This window comes from Xyrauchen texanus, chromosome 11 (assembly GCF_025860055.1).
Source record: "Xyrauchen texanus isolate HMW12.3.18 chromosome 11, RBS_HiC_50CHRs, whole genome shotgun sequence".
In the NCBI taxonomy this organism is placed as follows: Eukaryota; Metazoa; Chordata; class Actinopteri; order Cypriniformes; family Catostomidae; genus Xyrauchen; species Xyrauchen texanus.
In genome coordinates, this window is record NC_068286.1 from 5,692,706 (window position 1) to 5,712,963 (window position 20,258).

General features: G+C 40.3%; 3 protein-coding genes across 4 annotated transcripts; all 3 read left to right on the top strand.

Moving 5' to 3' along the window:
- The first annotated feature begins 453 nt into the window (after positions 1-453).
- taf5l (TAF5-like RNA polymerase II, p300/CBP-associated factor (PCAF)-associated factor) lies at positions 454-6,159 on the top strand. Its single transcript, XM_052137898.1, is given in 8 exon segments — positions 454-751; positions 1,096-1,237; positions 1,331-1,366; positions 1,369-1,434; positions 1,760-1,953; positions 2,301-2,447; positions 2,685-3,113; positions 5,194-6,159. Coding segments are annotated over 7 exon segments (1,809 nt in total). The 5' UTR covers positions 454-751; positions 1,096-1,098; the 3' UTR covers positions 5,992-6,159.
- Positions 6,160-7,837: 1,678 nt separating this feature from the next.
- LOC127652049 (calpain-9-like) lies at positions 7,838-13,332 on the top strand (the record flags this gene model as incomplete). The annotated part of the gene is made up of 10 exons (XM_052138104.1): positions 7,838-7,864; positions 8,026-8,101; positions 8,275-8,393; positions 8,502-8,635; positions 8,755-8,923; positions 11,877-11,960; positions 12,060-12,145; positions 12,695-12,772; positions 12,978-13,107; positions 13,197-13,332. Coding segments are annotated over 9 exons (798 nt in total), but the record flags the coding sequence as incomplete, so codon positions are not given.
- A 1,777-nt stretch (positions 13,333-15,109) lies between these two features.
- LOC127651872 (calpain-9-like) lies at positions 15,110-19,480 on the top strand. 2 transcript variants are annotated; one of them, XR_007971622.1, is made up of 7 exons: positions 15,110-15,479; positions 16,906-16,963; positions 17,165-17,229; positions 17,339-17,407; positions 17,546-17,624; positions 17,856-18,250; positions 19,112-19,480. XR_007971622.1 is itself a non-coding variant. In XM_052137911.1 (7 exons), exons 1-7 carry the CDS (start codon positions 15,372-15,374, stop codon positions 19,136-19,138), a joined length of 465 nt encoding a protein of 154 aa, XP_051993871.1. In that variant the 5' UTR covers positions 15,110-15,371; the 3' UTR covers positions 19,139-19,480. The 2 variants fall into 2 exon arrangements, 1 of the variants encoding a protein (XP_051993871.1); XM_052137911.1 differs by having other exon boundaries at positions 18,192-18,250.
- Positions 19,481-20,258: the final 778 nt, after the last annotated feature.

Below are 20,258 nucleotides of genomic sequence, written 5' to 3' on the forward strand. Positions count from 1 at the left end.
GTGTTAAAACTAATGTTGGAAAGTGAAACACCAAATATGGCGGATGAAGAAAAGGAAGTCCCGCCTTACAGGTAAAAGAGCCAATCACCTTTTAGAAAAAGACATCACCTGTCAGTAAACTCGCGCATGCGCATTATCTGGACTATCCTGAAAAAATAGCGTTTTTTTTTGTTTTTGTTTTGTTGAACTGAGCTAAAGAAGAACAATTTATAAAACCATTGTAGTTAGATTTTATTGTTTATTTGAAATATTTTCTTTGATCGTAATTTTGATCAACCGTTTTGTGAGATTTGGTCTTTACCCATTCAAGTGAATATGAGCTGTACTTTTATGCCACTTGTATCCAGAAAATTGTTGACAGGGAGCGTTCCAAAGATGGCCGCCGAGTGGACTGACTTGCTTTGAAAAAACTTTGCTTTATGTCACTTGCTTGGAGACATTATTTAATAGTTATAATAATAATATATATATTTAATCTATACTGACTTAATCGTACTTTTAATCTCTATTTTTTTTTTAAATAAACTACAATTGTAAAGATATTCACTTCACTTGCAGTTGTTTTAACGTTGGCTGTTGTTTCGCAGTGAGGCGCTAGATGTCGCAGATCAGCGCCTGTGATGTCAGGTTAACCCGCTGAAGAAGAGAGCGTGGAGGGATTCTAATGAAGCTTCTACTGAACACCTCTTCAATGGCTTAAAAGGGCGACTTTCTATTGACTTGTCACACGAGGCTGTGGACTGTGCAGTAGGTGCTAAACAGCATTGTTAAACTGTATCTAAACTGCTCTGAGTTTTGCATGTTTCAGATCAAAGTGTGGAGAAGTCTCAGTCATTGAGGCCGCGCTCATATCTGCAGCTGCAGGACTTTTAGTTTATTTAATAGAGTTTATTTAATAAATGCAATCCTAAATTACACCAAATACTATTCTAGTGTTAATGGCTGCGTCTCAAAACCTAGTGGAAGTCAAATGCGCGTATGTTCAAATGTTCTAATGCATTAGTTTTAAATATGCAATGATTACTTATTGCATGACATAAACTTCTGCTGAGACCAGAGATGCATGTGAAGTATAATGGAATATGTCCCCTGCAGGAAATGAAGCGTGCCAGGACAGAACAGATCCAGTGCACATTGACCCAGTATCTGAAGAGGAGGCAGTACATAGATACAGATGGGTCTTTGAAGGGCGGCAAACTCTCCCAGTCTGCGGAGGAGATGGCTGCTAGTCTCACAGGTAACAGCCCTTTTAAATGTGATTTCTCAGTTGTAATTTAAATGAATGAACTAGAATTTTAGAGTGCTGTTCTCTCTCTTCTGTACTGTGCAGTTCATACAGAGTCCAGCTGTGCAAATGTGGTGTCTGCTTCCCCTGCCAGTCAGACCCTCAGCAGTATGAGACCCAGTTCTCTAGACTGCGCTCATTTCTGAAGGGTGAGAGATTGTATCAGAGATGCTCTTTCTTAACACTTTAGTACTTTTGGCTCTGTTCTTGGTTGTTTTTTTTACAGGGATAGTTCACCCAAAAATGGAAATTCTCTCAATAATTCAGCCTCATGTTGCTCCAAACCCATAGACTTCCTTTCTAAGGTGAAACACAAAATGAGGTTTTAGGATGGTTATAGCTTTGAGGGTTTTAGAATGCTAGCCTCTGTTACCATTCACTTTCATTGCATCTGTTGAATGGGTTTGGAACAACATGAGGGTGAGTTTTAATATTTGAGTGAACTATACCTTTAAGAACCTCATTCTGGTTTAGATGCTGAGGTGCCGTTGAGGAAGGAGGTTAGCGGGATGTTGTTTCCACTCTTCCTCTACTTGCACTTGGACATGGCGCAGTGCGGCCTGAAGGGGGCGGTAGACTCGTTCTACCATCGCTTCCACACGCTCTTCCAGCTGGACCCTGAGCAGAAAGCCATTGTGGATCTGCTGCGAGGAGCCGTCACATTGCAGGTCAGTAACCAAGGCAACATCTTGGTGTAATGCATCTCGAGATAAATGTCCAAATAAAGTCTTCAAGTCATGATAGAATGACCGTATTAATGATAATAATAAAAGGTGCACATGAATGTGTCATAATTACCAGCAGGTCATTTTAGATCTTCTTTAAGCCCTGACTGTTCGATTTGGGGGCGTGTCAAATAAAGAATCATGTCGGCAATAAAACTTACAAAATTCACGTTTCAATGTTTGTTATGACTTCAGAAATGTTTCGGAAACTCAGATCTGTCATGAAGAAGAGAGGTTGTGATACTTCTTCAGAAGCATTCTGAAGAATGCCTATTGATTTTGTTTTACAGGATGTGACCTCGAATCCTAAACTCTGCTCCCTCCTGGATCACAAATATGTGGTTCACCTGACAGATCAAGCATATAGCTACTTGCTGCGTTACCTGCAGAGTGATGACAATAGCGCCATCTGCTGGGTGCTCAGCTCACATGTACAGGTATGAACAATGTCACTATAGCGGCCTATTTTTGTGGTATAATCTATTGCAGATTTGTGGTTGGTTGCTTGATATGTGGGTTAGATGGTCTCTTCCGGTCTAAGTGGACCGTTCTTAATAATCTGCAACAAGGTCTTCTCTTGCCGATTCACCAATAGTCTAACCATGATCTAAATCAGAATCCCTCCATCCTTTTTCTAGTTTTTAATTAGCCTCATATCACAAATACTTTCTTAGGTGGAAGTGACAGCAGCACGTCAACCTGACTATCAGTTGTATGGGGCGGGGCTTGGAACAGGAAACGCAACCTCCACTTCCTCTTCCTCCGCTACCTGGTGTGCAGTTGACAGGTTTGAGGGGGCGGAATCTGTAGATGTCACGGCAGGGCTACCTCAGAACGAGGCTGCATTGGATGTGTTGCAGGACTGCATCAAGCGTGTGTGCGAGGGACCGCCTTCCCTGACCACTATCTGCTTCTACGCATTCCAGCACACGGATCAGCTGCTGAACACTGCCGAGGTGTCGGCGGACAGTCGCTTGCTGGCGGCAGGGTTTGATAACTCCGCCGTCAAGCTGTGGAGTTTACGGCCACGAAAGTTGAAGGCGGGGTCTCACAGGGTCGATGTGTCGAAAATAAGGCTTGCCTGTGATGTGCTGGAGGAAGAGGTGAGTGAACTTCCTTAGTGTTTCCTGCAAGATATTTCTGCGGCGTTTCCTCAGTCTTTCTTACAGGATTTTACTGCAGTGTTTTCCTTAGTGTTTCCAACTGGATTATCCAGGAGTTTTTCCTACATGATTTTCTTACAGTGCTTTCCTCAGTGTTTCCCACTGGATTATCCAGCAGTGTTTCCTTCAGAATTTCCCTGCAGTGTTTTCTACAGGATTTTCCTGAATTATTTGCTGCAGTGTTTCCTACAGGATTTTCCCATCTGTGTTTCCTGCAGTTTTCACCACAGGAGTTTCCTTTAATGTTTCTTGTTTCTATTTTTCCTGCAGTGTGTTCCTCTGTGTTTCCGAACGGATTTTCATGCAGTGTTCCCACTGGATTTTCCTGCAGTATTTACTGCAGTGTTTCCTACAGGATGTTCCTGCAGTATTTCTCACTGGATTTTCCTGCATTATTTCCTGCAGTGTATCCTACAGGATGTTCCTGTAGGAAACACTGCAGGAACATCCTGCAGTGTTTCCTACAGGATGTTCCTGCAGTGTATCCTACAGGATGTTCCTGCAGTGTTTCCTACAGGATGTTCCTGCAGTGTTTCCTACAGGATGTTCCTGCAGTGTATCCTACAGGATGTTCCTGCAGTGTTTCCTACAGGATGTTCCTGCAGTGTTTCCTACAGGATGTTCCTGCAGTGTTTCCTACAGGATGTTCCTGCAGTGTATCCTACAGGATGTTCCTGCAGTGTTTCCTACAGGATGTTCCTGCAGTGTTTCCTACAGGATGTTCCTGCAGTGTTTCCTACAGGATGTTCCTGCAGTGTTTCCTACAGGATGTTCCTGCAGTGTTTCCTACAGGATGTTCCTGCAGTGTATCCTACAGGATGTTCCTGCAGTGTTTCCTACAGGATGTTCCTGCAGTGTTTCCTACAGGATGTTCCTGCAGTGTATCCTACAGGATGTTCCTGCAGTGTATCCTACAGGATGTTCCTGCAGTGTTTCCTACAGGATGTTCCTGCAGTGTATCCTACAGGATGTTCCTGCAGTGTTTCCTACAGGATGTTCCTGCAGTGTTTCCTACAGGATGTTCCTGCAGTGTTTCCTACAGGATGTTCCTGCAGTGTATCCTACAGGATGTTCCTGCAGTGTTTCCTACAGGATGTTCCTGCAGTGTTTCCTACAGGATGTTCCTGCAGTGTATCCTACAGGATGTTCCTGCAGTGTATCCTACAGGATGTTCCTGCAGTGTTTCCTACAGGATGTTCCTGCAGTGTTTCCTACAGGATGTTCCTGCAGTGTATCCTACAGGATGTTCCTGCAGTGTATCCTACAGGATGTTCCTGCAGTGTATCCTACAGGATGTTCCTGCAGTGTTTCCTACAGGATGTTCCTGCAGTGTTTCCTGCAGTGTTTCTTCAGTCTTTCTTGCAGGATTTTCTGCAGTTTTCCCCTCTGGATTTTCTTTTAATGTTTCCTAAATAATTTCTCTGCCGTGTTTCTAAAATAATTTTCCTGCTGTGTTTCCTACAAGATTTTCCTGCATTGTTTCCTACAGAATTTTCTAACAGAGTTTCCTTCAGGAAGTACCTACAGTGATTTCCCCCCTCCCCCAAAAATTGGGCTTTAAAACATGCTTAAACTTTAAAGCTTAAAGTCTTTATTTAAAATCCATTTATTTGAGCAAAACTGTGTTTTTATATGCATGTTAAAAAGCGATATCATAATTCTTTTAAATGAGTTAATGAGTTAAGTAGTAAGTCTCGTGTTTGTCCTAACATGACTGCTAATTAAACATCAAATATCTTCTAATTGGCTGTCAATATGAGCAATATTTTCACCTTTAGCTTGGACTGAAAATTTGCTTTTCATCAGACCCAATTAGGACACAGTGCAAACCACATTATGGTGGTGATGATATTGACCATTTTACTATATAAGATTAAACAATTGTGTAACAATCATTTATTTGACAATGAAGATTCTCTTCTGTTTTTTTTCATACCAGATTTGATTGATGTTTAGGTGTGTTTAATGAATGTTCTCAATTTAATCACAAGTTATTCTTGTTTCATTTGATTCTGAACAGGCAGATGATGAGCACACATCAGGCAGTGAGATCAAGACCCTGCGTGCTCACAGTGGTCCTGTGTACCGCACGTCGTTCCTGACGGATGGCTCCGGTCTGCTGTCATGTTCAGAGGACTCCACCGTCCGCTTCTGGGATTTGAATAGCTTCACCAACACTGTCCTGTACCGCGGTCACACCTACCCCGTCTGGGACTTAGATGTCAGTCCCTGCAACCTGTACTTCTCTACTGCGTCTCACGACCGCACCGCCCGCCTCTGGAGCTTTGCCTGCACATACCCACTCCGTCTCTACGCTGGCCACCTCTCCGACGTGGACTGCGTCAAATTCCACCCGAACTCCAACTATGTAGCGACAGGCTCTACTGATAAAACCGTGCGACTCTGGAGCACACAGCAGGGGGCATCCGTCAGGCTGTTTACCGGGCACCGTGGTCCTGTGCTCTCGCTCGCCTTCTCGCCCAACGGAAAGTACCTGGCATCTGCAGGAGAGGACCAGAGACTGAAGCTGTGGGACCTGGCATCTAGTGCTCTGTTTAAAGACCTCCGTGGTCACACCGACAGCATCACAAGCCTCTCTTTCAGTCAGGACAGCAGTCTGGTGGCTTCTGCCTCCATGGATAATACTGTGCGTGTGTGGGACATACGGAACGCTTATGCAACCGCCCCGCCTGATGGCTCCAGCAGCGAGCTGATCGGACAGTACACGGGCAACACTAGTAATATTCTTAACGTGCAGTTCATGGCCTGTAATCTGCTGCTAGTGACGGGCACTGCGCTAGAGAAACAAGAACAGTGAGAGACGATGTGTGTGAATTGCATAATAACATTTTCAGGTCACACTTCACCAAATCAGAAGTATAAAATGATATGTTGCTTAAATGAAGCCTATTTTGTTCATGAAAATCTGTGTAAATTTAAAGGCAGAACTGTCCTACTGTAACAATTTTAAGTACAAAAAAAATAACTAAAACAAACTAATTTAAAGAACATTGTTTTTGTTTTTGCATTTCATTTTTTGCATTATGGTAATGAGAAAAAAATGGTTTCATGTTCTTTATTATAATTTATATAATAATTAGGGCTGTCAATCGATTACATTTTTTAATCGAATTAATTACATGTTGTCCTGATTAATCGCGATTAATCGCATATACTAATATTTGCTGAGAAAGCCCCTCATATAACAATAATTCAATATATAATGATGAAATATTTATACATAGGTATATATATATATATATATAAATAAAAAATATTCAGATAATTAAAATGCATGACATTCTTGTAGCAGAAGAGTTCATCATTGATAAGACGATACAAATAGCAGCTTTAGAATACAATGTATTGTTCATTACCATATTATTGATCAGAAGTCAATCATTGACACACAGTTCCGCCACTGCTGCTAAATGACTAAATGTTAATTTTCGTGTGATATGTGGACCCTTAACCTGTTTTGCATGTATAGCGGCCACTCAATCCTATGATGATACCGCTGAGAGACTAAGACAGGGACTTTATGCACTTGTGACGCATAAATAAAAACATCGATTAGGTGGCTGATCTTTTACTAGCAATTCTTTACTGCTGGTTGATGTTTCTTGATGGTACAAAGTTTAATGGTCAACAAAGAATACATCGCCCCTGCTCACCCCTCACACCTATCTTAATCAGTGAACAGGTGACTAATATTCACATACCTACGTAATCCCGCGACACCCCCACCATGATCACGTGACAATCAAAACATTAACTCGTTCATGTCTACTACAGCATGATTGTAAAGCAATTCAAGGCCTTAAATCAACTGGTTTGGAGTTTGAACGCACCACTAGTTAACTACATTATATTTTACTTTTCTTTGAGTCTCAACAGAGTGGAGCTGTATGGTGCATTTTGACCCATAAGAGACGTTTATGAATGGAATGTAGCCATTGCAGTGGGTTGCCATGCAACAGTTTTGGAATGCAGGTTATTTATTTATCTTGCTGATTCTAGAATCTAGGGTTTGTTTTGGTGGAAATAGGCTCTTAAAGGGATAGTTCACCTATAATTGAACATTCTGTCATCATTTACTCACCCTTATGGTGCTTCAAACCTGAATGACTTTCTTCTGTGAAACACAAAAGCAGATTTAATGCACACTTTTATGGACTGGCGACTTTAGTCCCCCTTCATATTCTTACATCCATAAAAAGTTACGTCTTTTGTGTTCCATATAATTTACTCACCCTCTTGTTGTTCCAAACAAGTTTATTTATTACAGAACATTTATTTTTGGGTGAACTATCCCTTTAAGAACTGGCTGTCAGTGTTCACCAAGTTGTGGCATATCTAATTAGATTATCTTATCAGTTGATCTCCCTAAGTGTCCACACCCTTCTCGACTCTTATGTTCTCTTTCGATTCGATTTTTAGGATCTCTCAATGAAACTACAACTGCATTTCATTTCAGGGTGTTGCCTCAGAGAAGTGTGTGAGCTCCGTGGAATTGATGGAAGTTTGAGAATGCAATAAGAATGTGAACTTGCCCTACACAGGCCGCTTAGGCATTCGCACATCTACAGTCACCACAGCTCATCGGAGGTGTTGTGCCTTCTAGATACTTCTGCACAAAATAGCTTTAAGTTTAACAATGCCAAACTGTCAGGAGCAACAATAGACGCCGGGTACTAATGACACCCACAAACCAACTTTTATTATAATAGATACATAAAAGGAAAGAGTTTTTATTTGATTGCTGATGTATTCTCTTTTTAGATCAGTTGCTCGTTGTGTGGACAGTGCATAGAGTAGCTGTTTTTGAGGATATCTTCTTTGCTCTGTTCAGTTTCAGCAAATCTGCAAAGACCCCAAATTCATCACTGGAGGAGCAACCAGGACAGACATCTGTCAAGGACAGCTGGGTATGCTGTGCCATTAACTGTATGCCAAAGAAGAGCCCTGACATTACCTTTAATGTTTTCTAATTATGTTTATAAGTTACAGAACTGTATATATCCAGTTTGTAAAAACTAAACGTAAAGGTATCTAATCATCCAATTTGCATTGCATTTGTTGCTTCCGTATCACTGTACAGGAGACTGTTGGTTGTTGGCAGCGATCGCCTCTCTCACTCTCCATGAAGAAACACTGAAGAGGGTGGTACCACATGACCAGAGCTTTGACCACGGCTACGCTGGCATCTTCCACTTTCAGGTACTGTATGAGAGTTTACTCTCTCATGTCTATCTCCTCATTAAGCCTCAAATGGAGGTTAAAACTTTATTAAAAGGGTTTTACAATGTCATATATTTTGTTGCACAGTTCTGGCAGCACAACAAATGGCTGGATGTGGTGGTGGACGACAGACTCCCATGTGTGAGGAACAACCTTGTCTTCCTCCATTCTGCTGACAACACTGAGTTCTGGAGTGCTCTTCTGGAGAAGGCCTATGCCAAGTATACACTTCAGTTTACGAAACAAAACATCTAGCAAATCTGTTTTTGTGTTGTTGTTGTTGTTTTTTAATAAGACAAGGCAGAAATGGCGAACCAATTGTCTCCTATGCGTTTGCCAGGCTGAACGGCAGTTATGTGGCCCTCAAAGGTGGAAGCACCATGGAGGCCATGGAGGACTTCACTGGGGGTGTGGGGGAGATGCACGAGACCAAGAGCGCTCCAAGCAACCTCTTCAACATCCTGAAGAAAGCCATAGACAGAGGATCCATGCTCGGCTGCTCCATAGATGTATGTTAGGAGAACCATTTTAAAAGTAAAACTTGACTAATTTACTAAAAAGCTCGGCACACTATGTTTAACCCTTGGTTAATGTCTTTATTAAAACCAGGGTTAGGCCACTGTTAACCCAGGGTCAAGCAACATTTCACACTTGCAATTCAACCCTGGGTTATGAAGATTTTGTGGTGCTTACCCGACTTTTGTCCAAACAGTGTGCAACAATCCGTTGCTAGAATGGCGAGATGTTTAGCCACAGACAACCAATCGTAAACAAAACAATGCTTAACTCATTGAATATTCATGTGCTTTGTACAGTCACAGAAACTTTCATGTGCTGCGTTTCCTTTTTAAGTCTGAGGGAAAGTTAAAATAAACAATTTTTTTATATAAGTGAGTGAATATAATTCAGATGCTCATTATTGCAAAATAAAACTTGAACCATCACAAACTAAACCTTAAGTTTGCGTTCCCTCGCAATATGTTTTACGCTTCCTCTGCAATAGTTTTGGATTATCTCACAGTAAATTTTACGTTCTTTCCAAAATACAATTTGCATCCCCTCTGATTGTGTTGCCTTGCAATAGTTTGCATTCACACATAATAGTTTAGTGTTCCTCACAATAAGTTTTACGTTCCCTCCGCAAAACATTTAGCATTCTCTTGTGTTTTGGGTTCCCTCAAAATAGTTTTTGGTTCCCTTTAAATAGTTTGCGTTCCCTCGCATTAAGTTTTACGTTCCCTCTCAATAATTTAGCTTTGCCTAGCAATACATTTTGCGTTTAATTCCAATAGTTTGCGTTACCTCGCAATACATTTTGGGTTCCCGCCAATAGTTTTCCATTCCCTCGCAGTAAGTTTTCCGGCTAATGTTTTGCATTCCCTGGCAAACGTAATAGTTTTGCGTTCGCTCGTAATAGTTTTGCGTTCCCTGGTAACAGTTTTGCGTTCCCTGGTAATAGTTTTGCGTTCCCTGGTAATAGTTTTGCGTTCCCTGGTAATAGTTTTGCGTTCCCTGGTAACAGTTTTGCGTTCGCTGGTAATAGTTTTGCGTTCGCTGGTAATAGTTTTGCGTTCCCTGGTAATAGTTTTGCGTTCCCTGGTAATAGTTTTGCGTTCCCTGGTAACAGTTTTGCGTTCGCTGGTAACAGTTTTGCGTTCGCTCGTAATAGTTTTGCGTTCCCTGGTAACAGTTTTGCGTTCCCTGGTAATAGTTTTGCGTTCCCTGGTAACAGTTTTGCGTTCGCTGGTAATAGTTTTGCGTTCGCTCGCAATAGTTTTGCGTTCCCTGGTAACAGTTTTGCGTTCGCTGGTAATAGTTTTGCGTTCGCTGGTAATAGTTTTGCGTTCGCTGGTAATAGTTTTGCGTTCCCTGGTAATAGTTTTGCGTTCGCTCGTAATAGTTTTGCGTTCGCTCGTAATAGTTTTGCGTTCGCTCGTAATAGTTTTGCGTTCCCTGGTAACAGTTTTGCGTTCCCTGGTAATAGTTTTGCGTTCGCTGGTAATAGTTTTGCGTTCGCTCGTAATAGTTTTGGGTTCGCTCGTAATAGTTTTGCGTTCGCTCGTAATAGTTTTGCGTTCCCTGGTAACAGTTTTGCGTTCCCTGGTAATAGTTTTGCGTTCCCTGGTAATAGTTTTGCGTTCCCTGGTAACAGTTTTGCGTTCCCTGGTAATAGTTTTGCGTTCAGCTCGTAATAGTTTTATGTTCGCTCGTAATAGTTTTACGCTCCTGGTAACAGTTTTATGCGTTCCTGGTAATAGTTTTGCGTTCGCTGGTAATAGTTTTGCGTTCGCTCGTAATAGTTTTGCGTTCGCTCGTACTAGTTTTGCGTTCCCTGGTAATAGTTTTGCGTTCGCTGGTAATAGTTTTGCGTTCGCTGGTAATAGTTTTGCGTTCGCTCGTACTAGTTTTGCGTTCCCTGGTAATAGTTTTGCGTTCGCTGGTAATAGTTTTGCATTCCCTGGTAATAGTTTTGCGTTCGCTGGTAATAGTTTTGCGTTCCCTGGTAATAGGTTTGCGTTCGCTGGTAATAGTTTTGCGTTCGCTCGTGATAGTTTTGTATTCCCTGGTAATAGTTTTGCGTTCGCTGGTAATAGTTTTGCGTTCGCTCGTAATAGTTTTGTATTCCCTGGTAATAGTTTTGCGTTCGCTCGTAATAGTTTTGCGTTCCCTGGTAATAGTTTTGCGTTCGCTCGTACTAGTTTTGCGTTCCCTGGTAATAGGTTTGCGTTCGCTGGTAATAGTTTTGCGTTCGCTCGTGATAGTTTTGCGTTCGCTGGTAATAGTTTTGCGTTCGCTCGTAATAGTTTTGTATTCCCTGGTAATAGTTTTGCGTTCGCTGGTAATAGTTTTGCGTTCAGCTGGTAATAGTTTTATGTTCGCTGCAGTACTAGTTTTATGCTCCCTGGTAATAGTTTTGCGTTCAGCTCGTAATAGTTTTGCGTTCGCTGGTAATAGTTTTGCGTTCGCTCGTAATAGTTTTGCGTTCCCTGGTAATAGTTTTGCGTTCGCTCGTAATAGTTTTGCGTTCCCTGGTAATAGTTTTGCGTTCGCTCGTACTAGTTTTGCGTTCCCTGGTAATAGTTTTGCGTTCGCTGGTAATAGTTTTGCGTTCGCTGGTACTAGTTTTGCGTTCCCTGGTAATAGTTTTGCGTTCCCTGGTAATAGTTTTGGTTTCCCTCACAATAAGTTTTGCTTTCCTCTGTGATAAGTCAATCGCTCGTAATAGTTTTGCGTTCGCTCGTAATAGTTTTGCGTTCGCTCGTAATAGTTTTGGTTTCACTCTAAATAAGTTTTGAGTTCCTGCTCAATAACTTATTGAGTTGTAATCATTTTACATTCCCTCGCAATAGTTTGCGTTTTCTTGCAATAATTTTAGTGTTCCCTCACAACAATATATTCACATTATAATCGTGCATGTTGCCATTTCTGATTTCTACGATACTGATGTTTTCATATCACTAGATCACAAGTTCTGCTGAATCCGAGGCACAAACCACCACAGGTCTGGTTAAAGGCCACGCCTACTCCATCACTGGAGTGGAGGAGGTAACCAAAGCAACTGTATTTAATGTTTGTTTATTGTTATCTTCTTTGTTTTTTTTCTCATATTCACTCTCTATGATTTCTTTCATCTTGCCTCCACAGGTGAACTACAGAGGAGCAAAGGTCCAGCTGATTCGTGTCAGGAACCCCTGGGGCCAGGTGGAGTGGAACGGCCCCTGGAGCGACAAGTATGTGTTCACTTATGATGACATCACACCTAATAGTGCACTCCGTAAGATCGCAGACACCTCGAACCATTTTCTTCATTAGCGACGTCATTGTAAAAATGTGCTATTTATAGTCAGCCATGATTCATTTATTATGCAAGAGGATGCGTTCATCTCAATTTATTGGGATGAATGGAGTACAAATCGGCTGGTCATGTGATCTCAACATAAATGTGCGCCCAGCACCATATATGTAGTATAAAGCAGACTGCTAGGAGTCTTTCTTTCACATGCGTCAACATCATGTAAGTATACAGTAGTTTTAAAGAAACTATTCTACTTGTACTATTTCTGGCTGTTGAAAGGTTTAGCAATTGCCAATTGGTAGAGCATAACTGAGTGCACCTTTAAATTAAATTGAGTTGGCTGTGAGAGGTTAAAGCTGTAAATCAAATTTTACCTATCAGTTCTTTTGCACATTATAAGCTCAACATTGCATTTGATGAATGTATTTATATTTTTGATGTCAGTGTAATAATAATAAATGCTCCATATCTTGTCTTTGCTCAGCTCTAGAGAGTGGAGCGTGATTGACAAGGCGGAGAAAACCCGACTGCTGCAAAACTCCCTGGATGATGGAGAGTTCTGGTGTGTTCCTTAGAGACCCTGTTTAGGGCAAAATTACAGTTTTGTTGTTTTCAGTCCTTGCGTTAGTTTTGAGCGTATCGAATGAGAGGGAAAAACATTTTTGGAATTTGAAAATCAAATATTCTTACTGTATTCCTCACTAAAACAAACATCCAATAAGCTCATTCAGACCAGAGGAACTCATATGACTTGGTGTGTATCTCAGGATGGAGTTTGGATCTGTAACCTGACTCCAGACTCTCTGACAGATGACACAAAAATGAAATGGGAAGTGAACATGTTTGAGGGCAACTGGATCAGGGGCTCCACCGCTGGCGGCTGCAGGAACTTCATCGGTTAGAGAACTGATCTGATAACAGATAACAGCTTTATTCCGTAATGCAAAACCGAGGCATATTTCTGATTTCCATTTTTCTCTCATCAGACACGTTCTGGACAAACCCTCAGTTTAAGCTTCGTCTGGAGGACCCTGATGATGGAGACAATAAGTGCAGCGTCATCGTTGCTCTGATGCAAAAGAACCGCCGTCAACTGAGGAAAGAGGGGCTTGACATGGAGACCATCGGCTTTGCCGTTTACGAGGTGAGGTGGAAAGCAAAGAAAGGGATTTGCATTTAGATTCCCGGCCCACACGACTCCACATGCCGAAGTGTCCTTGGGCAAGACACTGAACCCCAAGTTGTTCCCGATGGCAGGCTAGCGCCTTACATGTGTGTGTGAATGGGTGAATGAGACGCAGTGTAAAGTGTTTTGAATACCGCTAAAGTTAAAAAGGCGCTATATAAGTGCCGACCATTTATCATATCCACAGGCACCTAATGATGAAGACTACCAGGCAAAGGACTTTTTCCGTTATAAAGGCTCTAAAGCCCGAAGCCGTGCGTACACCAACATGAGGGAGGTGTCGGAGCGCTTCAGACTTCCTCCTGGAAACTATCTGCTGGTGCCCACCACCTTCCAGCCGCACACGGAAGCCGACTTCCTCATCCGGATCTTCTCAGAGAAGAAAGCTGGAGCCATGTATGTTTATCCAATCACGTATTTTAATGAAAAATGTCTGTTTTGTGGGGTTGTATATTTCAACTGAAAACATTTTTCATAAAATGTCCTAATTCAAAATTCAATAATAAATATGCACCTTCCAAAGTTCAGTTCTGAAATATTATTATTTTTTTATTTTTTTTCAACATTGTATTTATTGATTTTAGACACATTTACAAAAAAAAAAAAAAAAAAAAAAGGACAACATCTATACTATACAAATGTCAAGACAATGGTACATTAGTATCATAACATGGTAAATGTTATTCCTGGTTACACCGAAAATAAACTATTTGGTTCAGCTTCCTTCAAAAATTCTATAAAGGGGTTCCATACTTTGAAAAACTTTCCAGATTTTCCTTTAACAATATATGTAAGTTTCTCCAGAGCCAAACAACCTGACAATTCTTGTAACCATTGTTTAAAATTAGGGGTTTCTGAGTTTTTCCAATGACGAGCAACTACAAGTTTTGCTTGTAATAAACAGAAGGTCAACATTTTCTTACTAGAGTTAGTTAGAGTGCAAGTTACAGGGAAAATATTAAATATACAAAGTTTAGGACATTTGGGGACATTATGTTTCACCACCAGTGACAAAAAGTCCAAAACCTTTTCCCAATAAAGTTGAACTTGAGGGCACTTCCATAAGCAATGGTATAAAGTTCCTATCTCTAAGTTGCATTTTATACATTGATTGGGGATGTTGGGATTACATTTATGAAGCAATTCTGGAGTTATGTATACTCTCATTATCCACTTGTACTGCAGAAGTTTAAACCTGGTATTTGTGCATCGGCACTTTACTGCTTTTCCTAAGGTTGAATTTACAACTGAATTTTAACCACGGAAATTTTAGAGGCGAAATATAATTGACCATATTATCTAAATTTTTTTTAAAATAAATAATAATATTTCACAGAAGATGAATGGCAGAGTATCTGCTTAAAGGCCCAAACCCAGACAATAATCTTCTCTTGCTGCTTCTAGGATTCACCACTAGGTGGTGCAAGCACTGTTGAGGCAATACGTTTGTTTTTCAATTAGACATAAAGACATTTGTCATTAAAATACTTCCATATACACTGATATCGTAAAATCACAAATTTGGATACACAAGTTGATTTTATTGTTCTGTCATACAGCCAAACAATATGATTTCTTTATTTGTGTTTTCAGTGAGATGGGAAACACCATTGAGTTCTGTCAACGGCCACGAACAGATGATGTGTCGTGTTACTATATATATATAAAACTAAAAAATAATTTTCATCGAAATACCATCGTTAGGCTACTAGAGGTATTGTTGCAATAAACTGACAACTTGTTATTACCCACCATTGATTGCAACATCAACAAATGTAATTAAACATAATGACAGAAAGATTTGGAAAGCTTTTACACTGCTTGAATCCCACATTTAGTTTTTCTAACATTAACTGTAATAACTGTGGTTTCCGAAAGTCACTGTGGTGAATTTCTCTCAGTGTGCTGGGAAAGACTCATCCCAGCAAAATACAGACCGCATGACAGACATTCACTGGTAATTTATGTAAGAAATATGTGTTTTTCTGTGGGACTTGTGCAGCCACCAGCTCCCAACCCTCCAGAGGAGGAGACCGATGAAGAGAAGGGTTTGAGGAGGCTGTTTGAACAGATCGCTGGCTCGGTAAGACAGAAACATCTGCAGTATTACACAATTATTATTTCATTATTCATTGGCATTATATGCATGTATATAAAATAAATATATATTCAGAACTGCCTTAATTCTACGTGGCATTGATTTAACAAGGTGTTGAAAGCATTCTTTAGAAATGTTGGCCCATATTGATAGGATAGCATCTTGCAGTTGATGGAGATTTGTGGGATGCACATCCAGGGCACGAAGCTCCCGTTCCACCACATCCCAAAGATGCTCTATTGGGTTGAGATCTGGTGACTGTGGGGGCCATTTTACTACAGTGAACTCATTGTCATGTTCAAGAAACCAATTTGAAATGATTCGAGCTTTGTGACATGGTGCATTATCCTGCTGGAAGTAGCCATCAGAGGATGGGTACATGGTGGCCATAAAGGGATGGACGTGGTCAGAAACAATGCTCAGGTAGACCGTGGCATTTAAACGATGCCCAATTGGCACTAAGGGGCCTAAAGTGTGCCAAGAAAACATCCCCCACACCATTACACCACCACCACCAGCCTGCACAGTGGTAACAAGGCATGATGGATCCATGTTCTCATTCTGTTTACGCCAAATTCTGACTCTACCATCTGAATGTCTCAACAGAAATCGAGACTCATCAGACCAGGCAACATTTTTCCAGTCTTCAACTGTCCAATTTTGGTGAGCTCTTGCAAATTGTAGCCTCTTTTTCCTATTTGTAGTGGAGATGAGTGGTACCGGTGGGGTCTTCTGCTGTTGTAGCCCATCCGCCTCAAGGTTGTGCGTGTTGTGGCTTCACAAATGCTTTGCTGCATACCTCGGTTGTAACGAGTGGTTATTTCAGGCAAAGTTGCTCTTCTATCAGCTTGAATCAGTCGGCCCATTCTCCTCTGACCTCTAGCATCAACAAGGCATTTTCAGCCCACAGGACTGCCGCATACTGGATGTTTTTCCCTTTTCACAACATTCTTTGTAAACCCTAGAAATGGTTGTGCGTGAAAATCCCAGTAACTGAGCAGATTGTGAAATACTCAGACCGGCCCGTCTGGCACCAACAACCATGCCACGCTCAAAATTGCTTAAATCACCTTTCTTTCCCATTCTGACATTCAGTTTGGAGTTCAGGAGATTGTCTTGACCAGGACCACACCCCTAAATGCATTGAAGCAACTGCCATGTGATTGGTTGATTAGATAATTGCATTAATGAGAAATTGAACAGGTGTTCCTAATAATCCTTTAGGTGAGTGTATATATACAGTATATATATATATATATATGTATGTATATGGTGCATTAAAAGTAATTAAAAAAATGATTTATGGTAATGATTGATTCTTGCATGGAAATAAGACTAGGCTGTGTGCGCCCTCTTCTGGTCTGTTTAAGAATCACTGTGTGTGTTTACATGCTGTATTTCATGTCTGTAGGATAAAGCCATCAGTGCCAGAGAACTGCAGCAGGTGCTGAACGGCGTTCTGAGCAGGAGTGAGTCCGTTCCTTCACATCTTCATGAAAAATGTTTATGTGTTTCTCAAACAAGTGTCTCAGATATATGGTACAGTTCTTGAAACAGGTCTCAGATCAGACATGTAATGTTAGTCCAGTGCTGTTTGACTTCAGTCCGTATACAATGAAAAGGTCTGAATACTAACATGTCCCTCTCAACACTGCTGTGGTCTCTTGCAGGGAAAGAGGTGAAGTTTGACGGTTTGACCCTCAACACCTGCCACAGCATCATAAACCTCATGGATGTATCCTTCACATGGTCTAAACTACGGTTCAGTGCTGCCCCTGAGATTATGCACATTCATATTCTTCTAATACATGCTACTACGACAAGTTTTCCTCAACTGAGCTCAGGTTGATAACACAGGAATGCTGGAATTCGAGGAGTTCAAAGTGTTCTGGGATAAACTGAAGAAATGGATGGTAAGTCATACAGAATGCAACATTTACCTTCAGTTTCCTATTAATAGGAAAGATAATTCAACTGTCCGGAGAGATTCATTAACACTATCAGTGTGAGCTGCTGTAGATGCCATCGTAACTGTTTGTGTCTTGTTTTAGATGCTGTTCCTCTCTTTTGATACGGATCGTTCAGGACGCATGTCCTCCTATGAGCTCCGCAGTGCTCTTAACGCTGCAGGTAATAGTCTTCACATTTAATAGAACTGCTTTTATGATTTTAATATTTTCTGAAATTAATTATCAACCCTTTTAAGAAGCTATCGTAGTTCTTTGAAACGTGAGATGCAGCATGAAAGTGAGTTTTACTCCGGTAGACGGATCATTTTTATGTTTCAATATCTCCACAGTGACCCGTCCATGATCTTAAACGGCCTATAAAACGTATATTGTTTGTGCTTTCTTTATCAAGGGATGCATTTGAACACAAAGCTTTTGCAGTTGATTTGTCTCAGGTTTGCTGATGAGCATTTTGACATTGATTTTGATGATTACCTGACCTGCATCGTTCGCCTGGAGAATATGTTCCGTAAGTGGGCGTGGCCAACATGAGACAAACATTTGGGGCCATATGTTCTAGGTTCTGTCTAGTCTTTAAATAGCTTTTTTCTTCTATCAAACAACATACTTTGTAGGCCATTTAAGATGATGTAAGTAGTACAACAATTATTGTGTTCCAAAAACATGTGCAACGTAAATAAAACTTGAAAACCACTTATTTCAATGCATGTATTGTCCTTTGTTCCAGGGGTTTTTCAGGCCTTTGACAGGCAAAAGACAGGAGAAATCAGCCTAAACATTCAACAGGTAACGCATCCTGTTTTTCCAGTTTGTAGAGAAACTGTAAGTGTGTCTGGGGGCATGTGACTGCCTGGGGTTTTAACATGGTCCAATCACTTACTGTAATATTAAAACGGCGTGGACCAAACTTCCTCATCTTATATACATGGGCTGGCGCTGTTTCAGTACATTAAAGGAACAGTTCACTCAAAAATGAAAATTCTCATTTACTCACTCTCACGCCATCCTAGATGTGTATGACTTTCTTCTGCGTAACACAAATCAAGATTTTTAGAAGAATATCTCAGCTCTGTAGGTCCATACAATGCAAGTGAATGGTGACCAAAACTTTGAAGCTCCAAAAATCATTCAAAGGCAGCCTAAAAGTAATCCAGTGGTTAAATCCATGTCTTCAGAAGTCATATCATAGGTGTGGGTGAAAAACGGATCAATATTTAAGTGTTTTTATACTATAAATCTCCACTTTCACTTTCACATTCTTCATGTGTTTTTGTTGATTCGCATACTTCATGCATATCGCCACCTACTGTGCAGGGAGAAACATTTATAGTAAAAAGGACTTGAATATTGATTTGTTTCTCACCCACACTGATCAAATTGCTTCCGAAGACTTTTATTTAACCACTGGAGTCGTATGAATTACTTTTATGCTGCCTTTATGTGCTTTATGGTGCTTCAAAGTTCTGTTCACCATTCACTTGCATTGAATGGACCTACAGAGCTGAAATATTCTTCTAAAAATCTTTGTTTGTGTTCTGCAGAATAAAGAAAGCCATTATTCCCATTAAGGTGCCATGTTTATAAAAGTCATGTGTTTATAACAATCAATGAGCTGAAATTCTCAACAAGTCTTTATTTTTTCCACAGTTCCTGTTTTTGTCCATGAATGTCTGAAGATTTCACCAAATGAGAGAGAAGAAAAGGACAAAGACGTTTTAGATGGAGTCAGTTGTGCCACTGTGGATTTTGAGTGTTGAATACACTTGTTTGTTTGTTTGTTTGTTTAGGGTTCTTTCCCATTAGGCCTACTTCTGAATATGGGTTTATAAGAGTTTTGCTGTGATTAAAACTTTCATGAAACTGTTTTGTAAACAAAGTCTCCGTGTTGTGTTCTTGGTGTTTATGCTGTTTTGTTTTAGGGTGATTTGAGGTATATTCACCTTTTATATTTGTTGCAACTTGCTGAAATTGTTTTATATTCAGCTTTCAGCTATAATTTGCATGTAAGAATGAACAAAAGCACGAAAATAAATTAATTTAAAAAAGTGACACAATGAGTTGCTGTGGTTACTGCAACCTGTGAGAGAGAAACCAAAAATGGAAAACTTTAAACGTCAGAAAATGAAAAAGAAATTAAATAAAAATAAATGCTATCCCTTGTTAAATAAATACGATCATAAACTAAAGGGATAGTTCACCCTAAAATGGAAATTCTGACATCATTTACTCACCCTCAAGTCGCTCCATACCTGTATGACTTTCTTTCTTCTGCAGAACACAAAAGAAGATATTTTGAAAAAGCCTCAGTGTTTTTTGTCCATTTGATACAAGTCAATGGCGTCCAAAACAACATCGGACCCCACTGACTCTTAATGTATGTACAAAAAACACTGAGGCTTTTCCAAAATATCTTCTTTTGTGCTTTGCAGAACAAAGAAAGTCATACAGGTTTGGAGCGACATGATGACAGAATTTAATTTTTTGGGGTGAACTATCCCTTTAAGTCCACCATCTTTTAAAATGAAAAAATACATCCATGTCAACTCCAATTAAAATACGTAGTTAAGATGTAAGAAAAAAGTAAACAAAATTAAAGCACTTCGAATTCACAATCGTCATCTCTTTATATTTAAAAGAGTCATCTCGATTTTTATATTACTTATATATTTAAGAGACTCGGTAAACAAAACAATCTCAGTTTATAAAATCATTAAATGTTTACTTTTATATATAATTTACCATATACAATCCATATTCAATTCACCGCTGTCTGTGACGTATTCAAGACGTCACT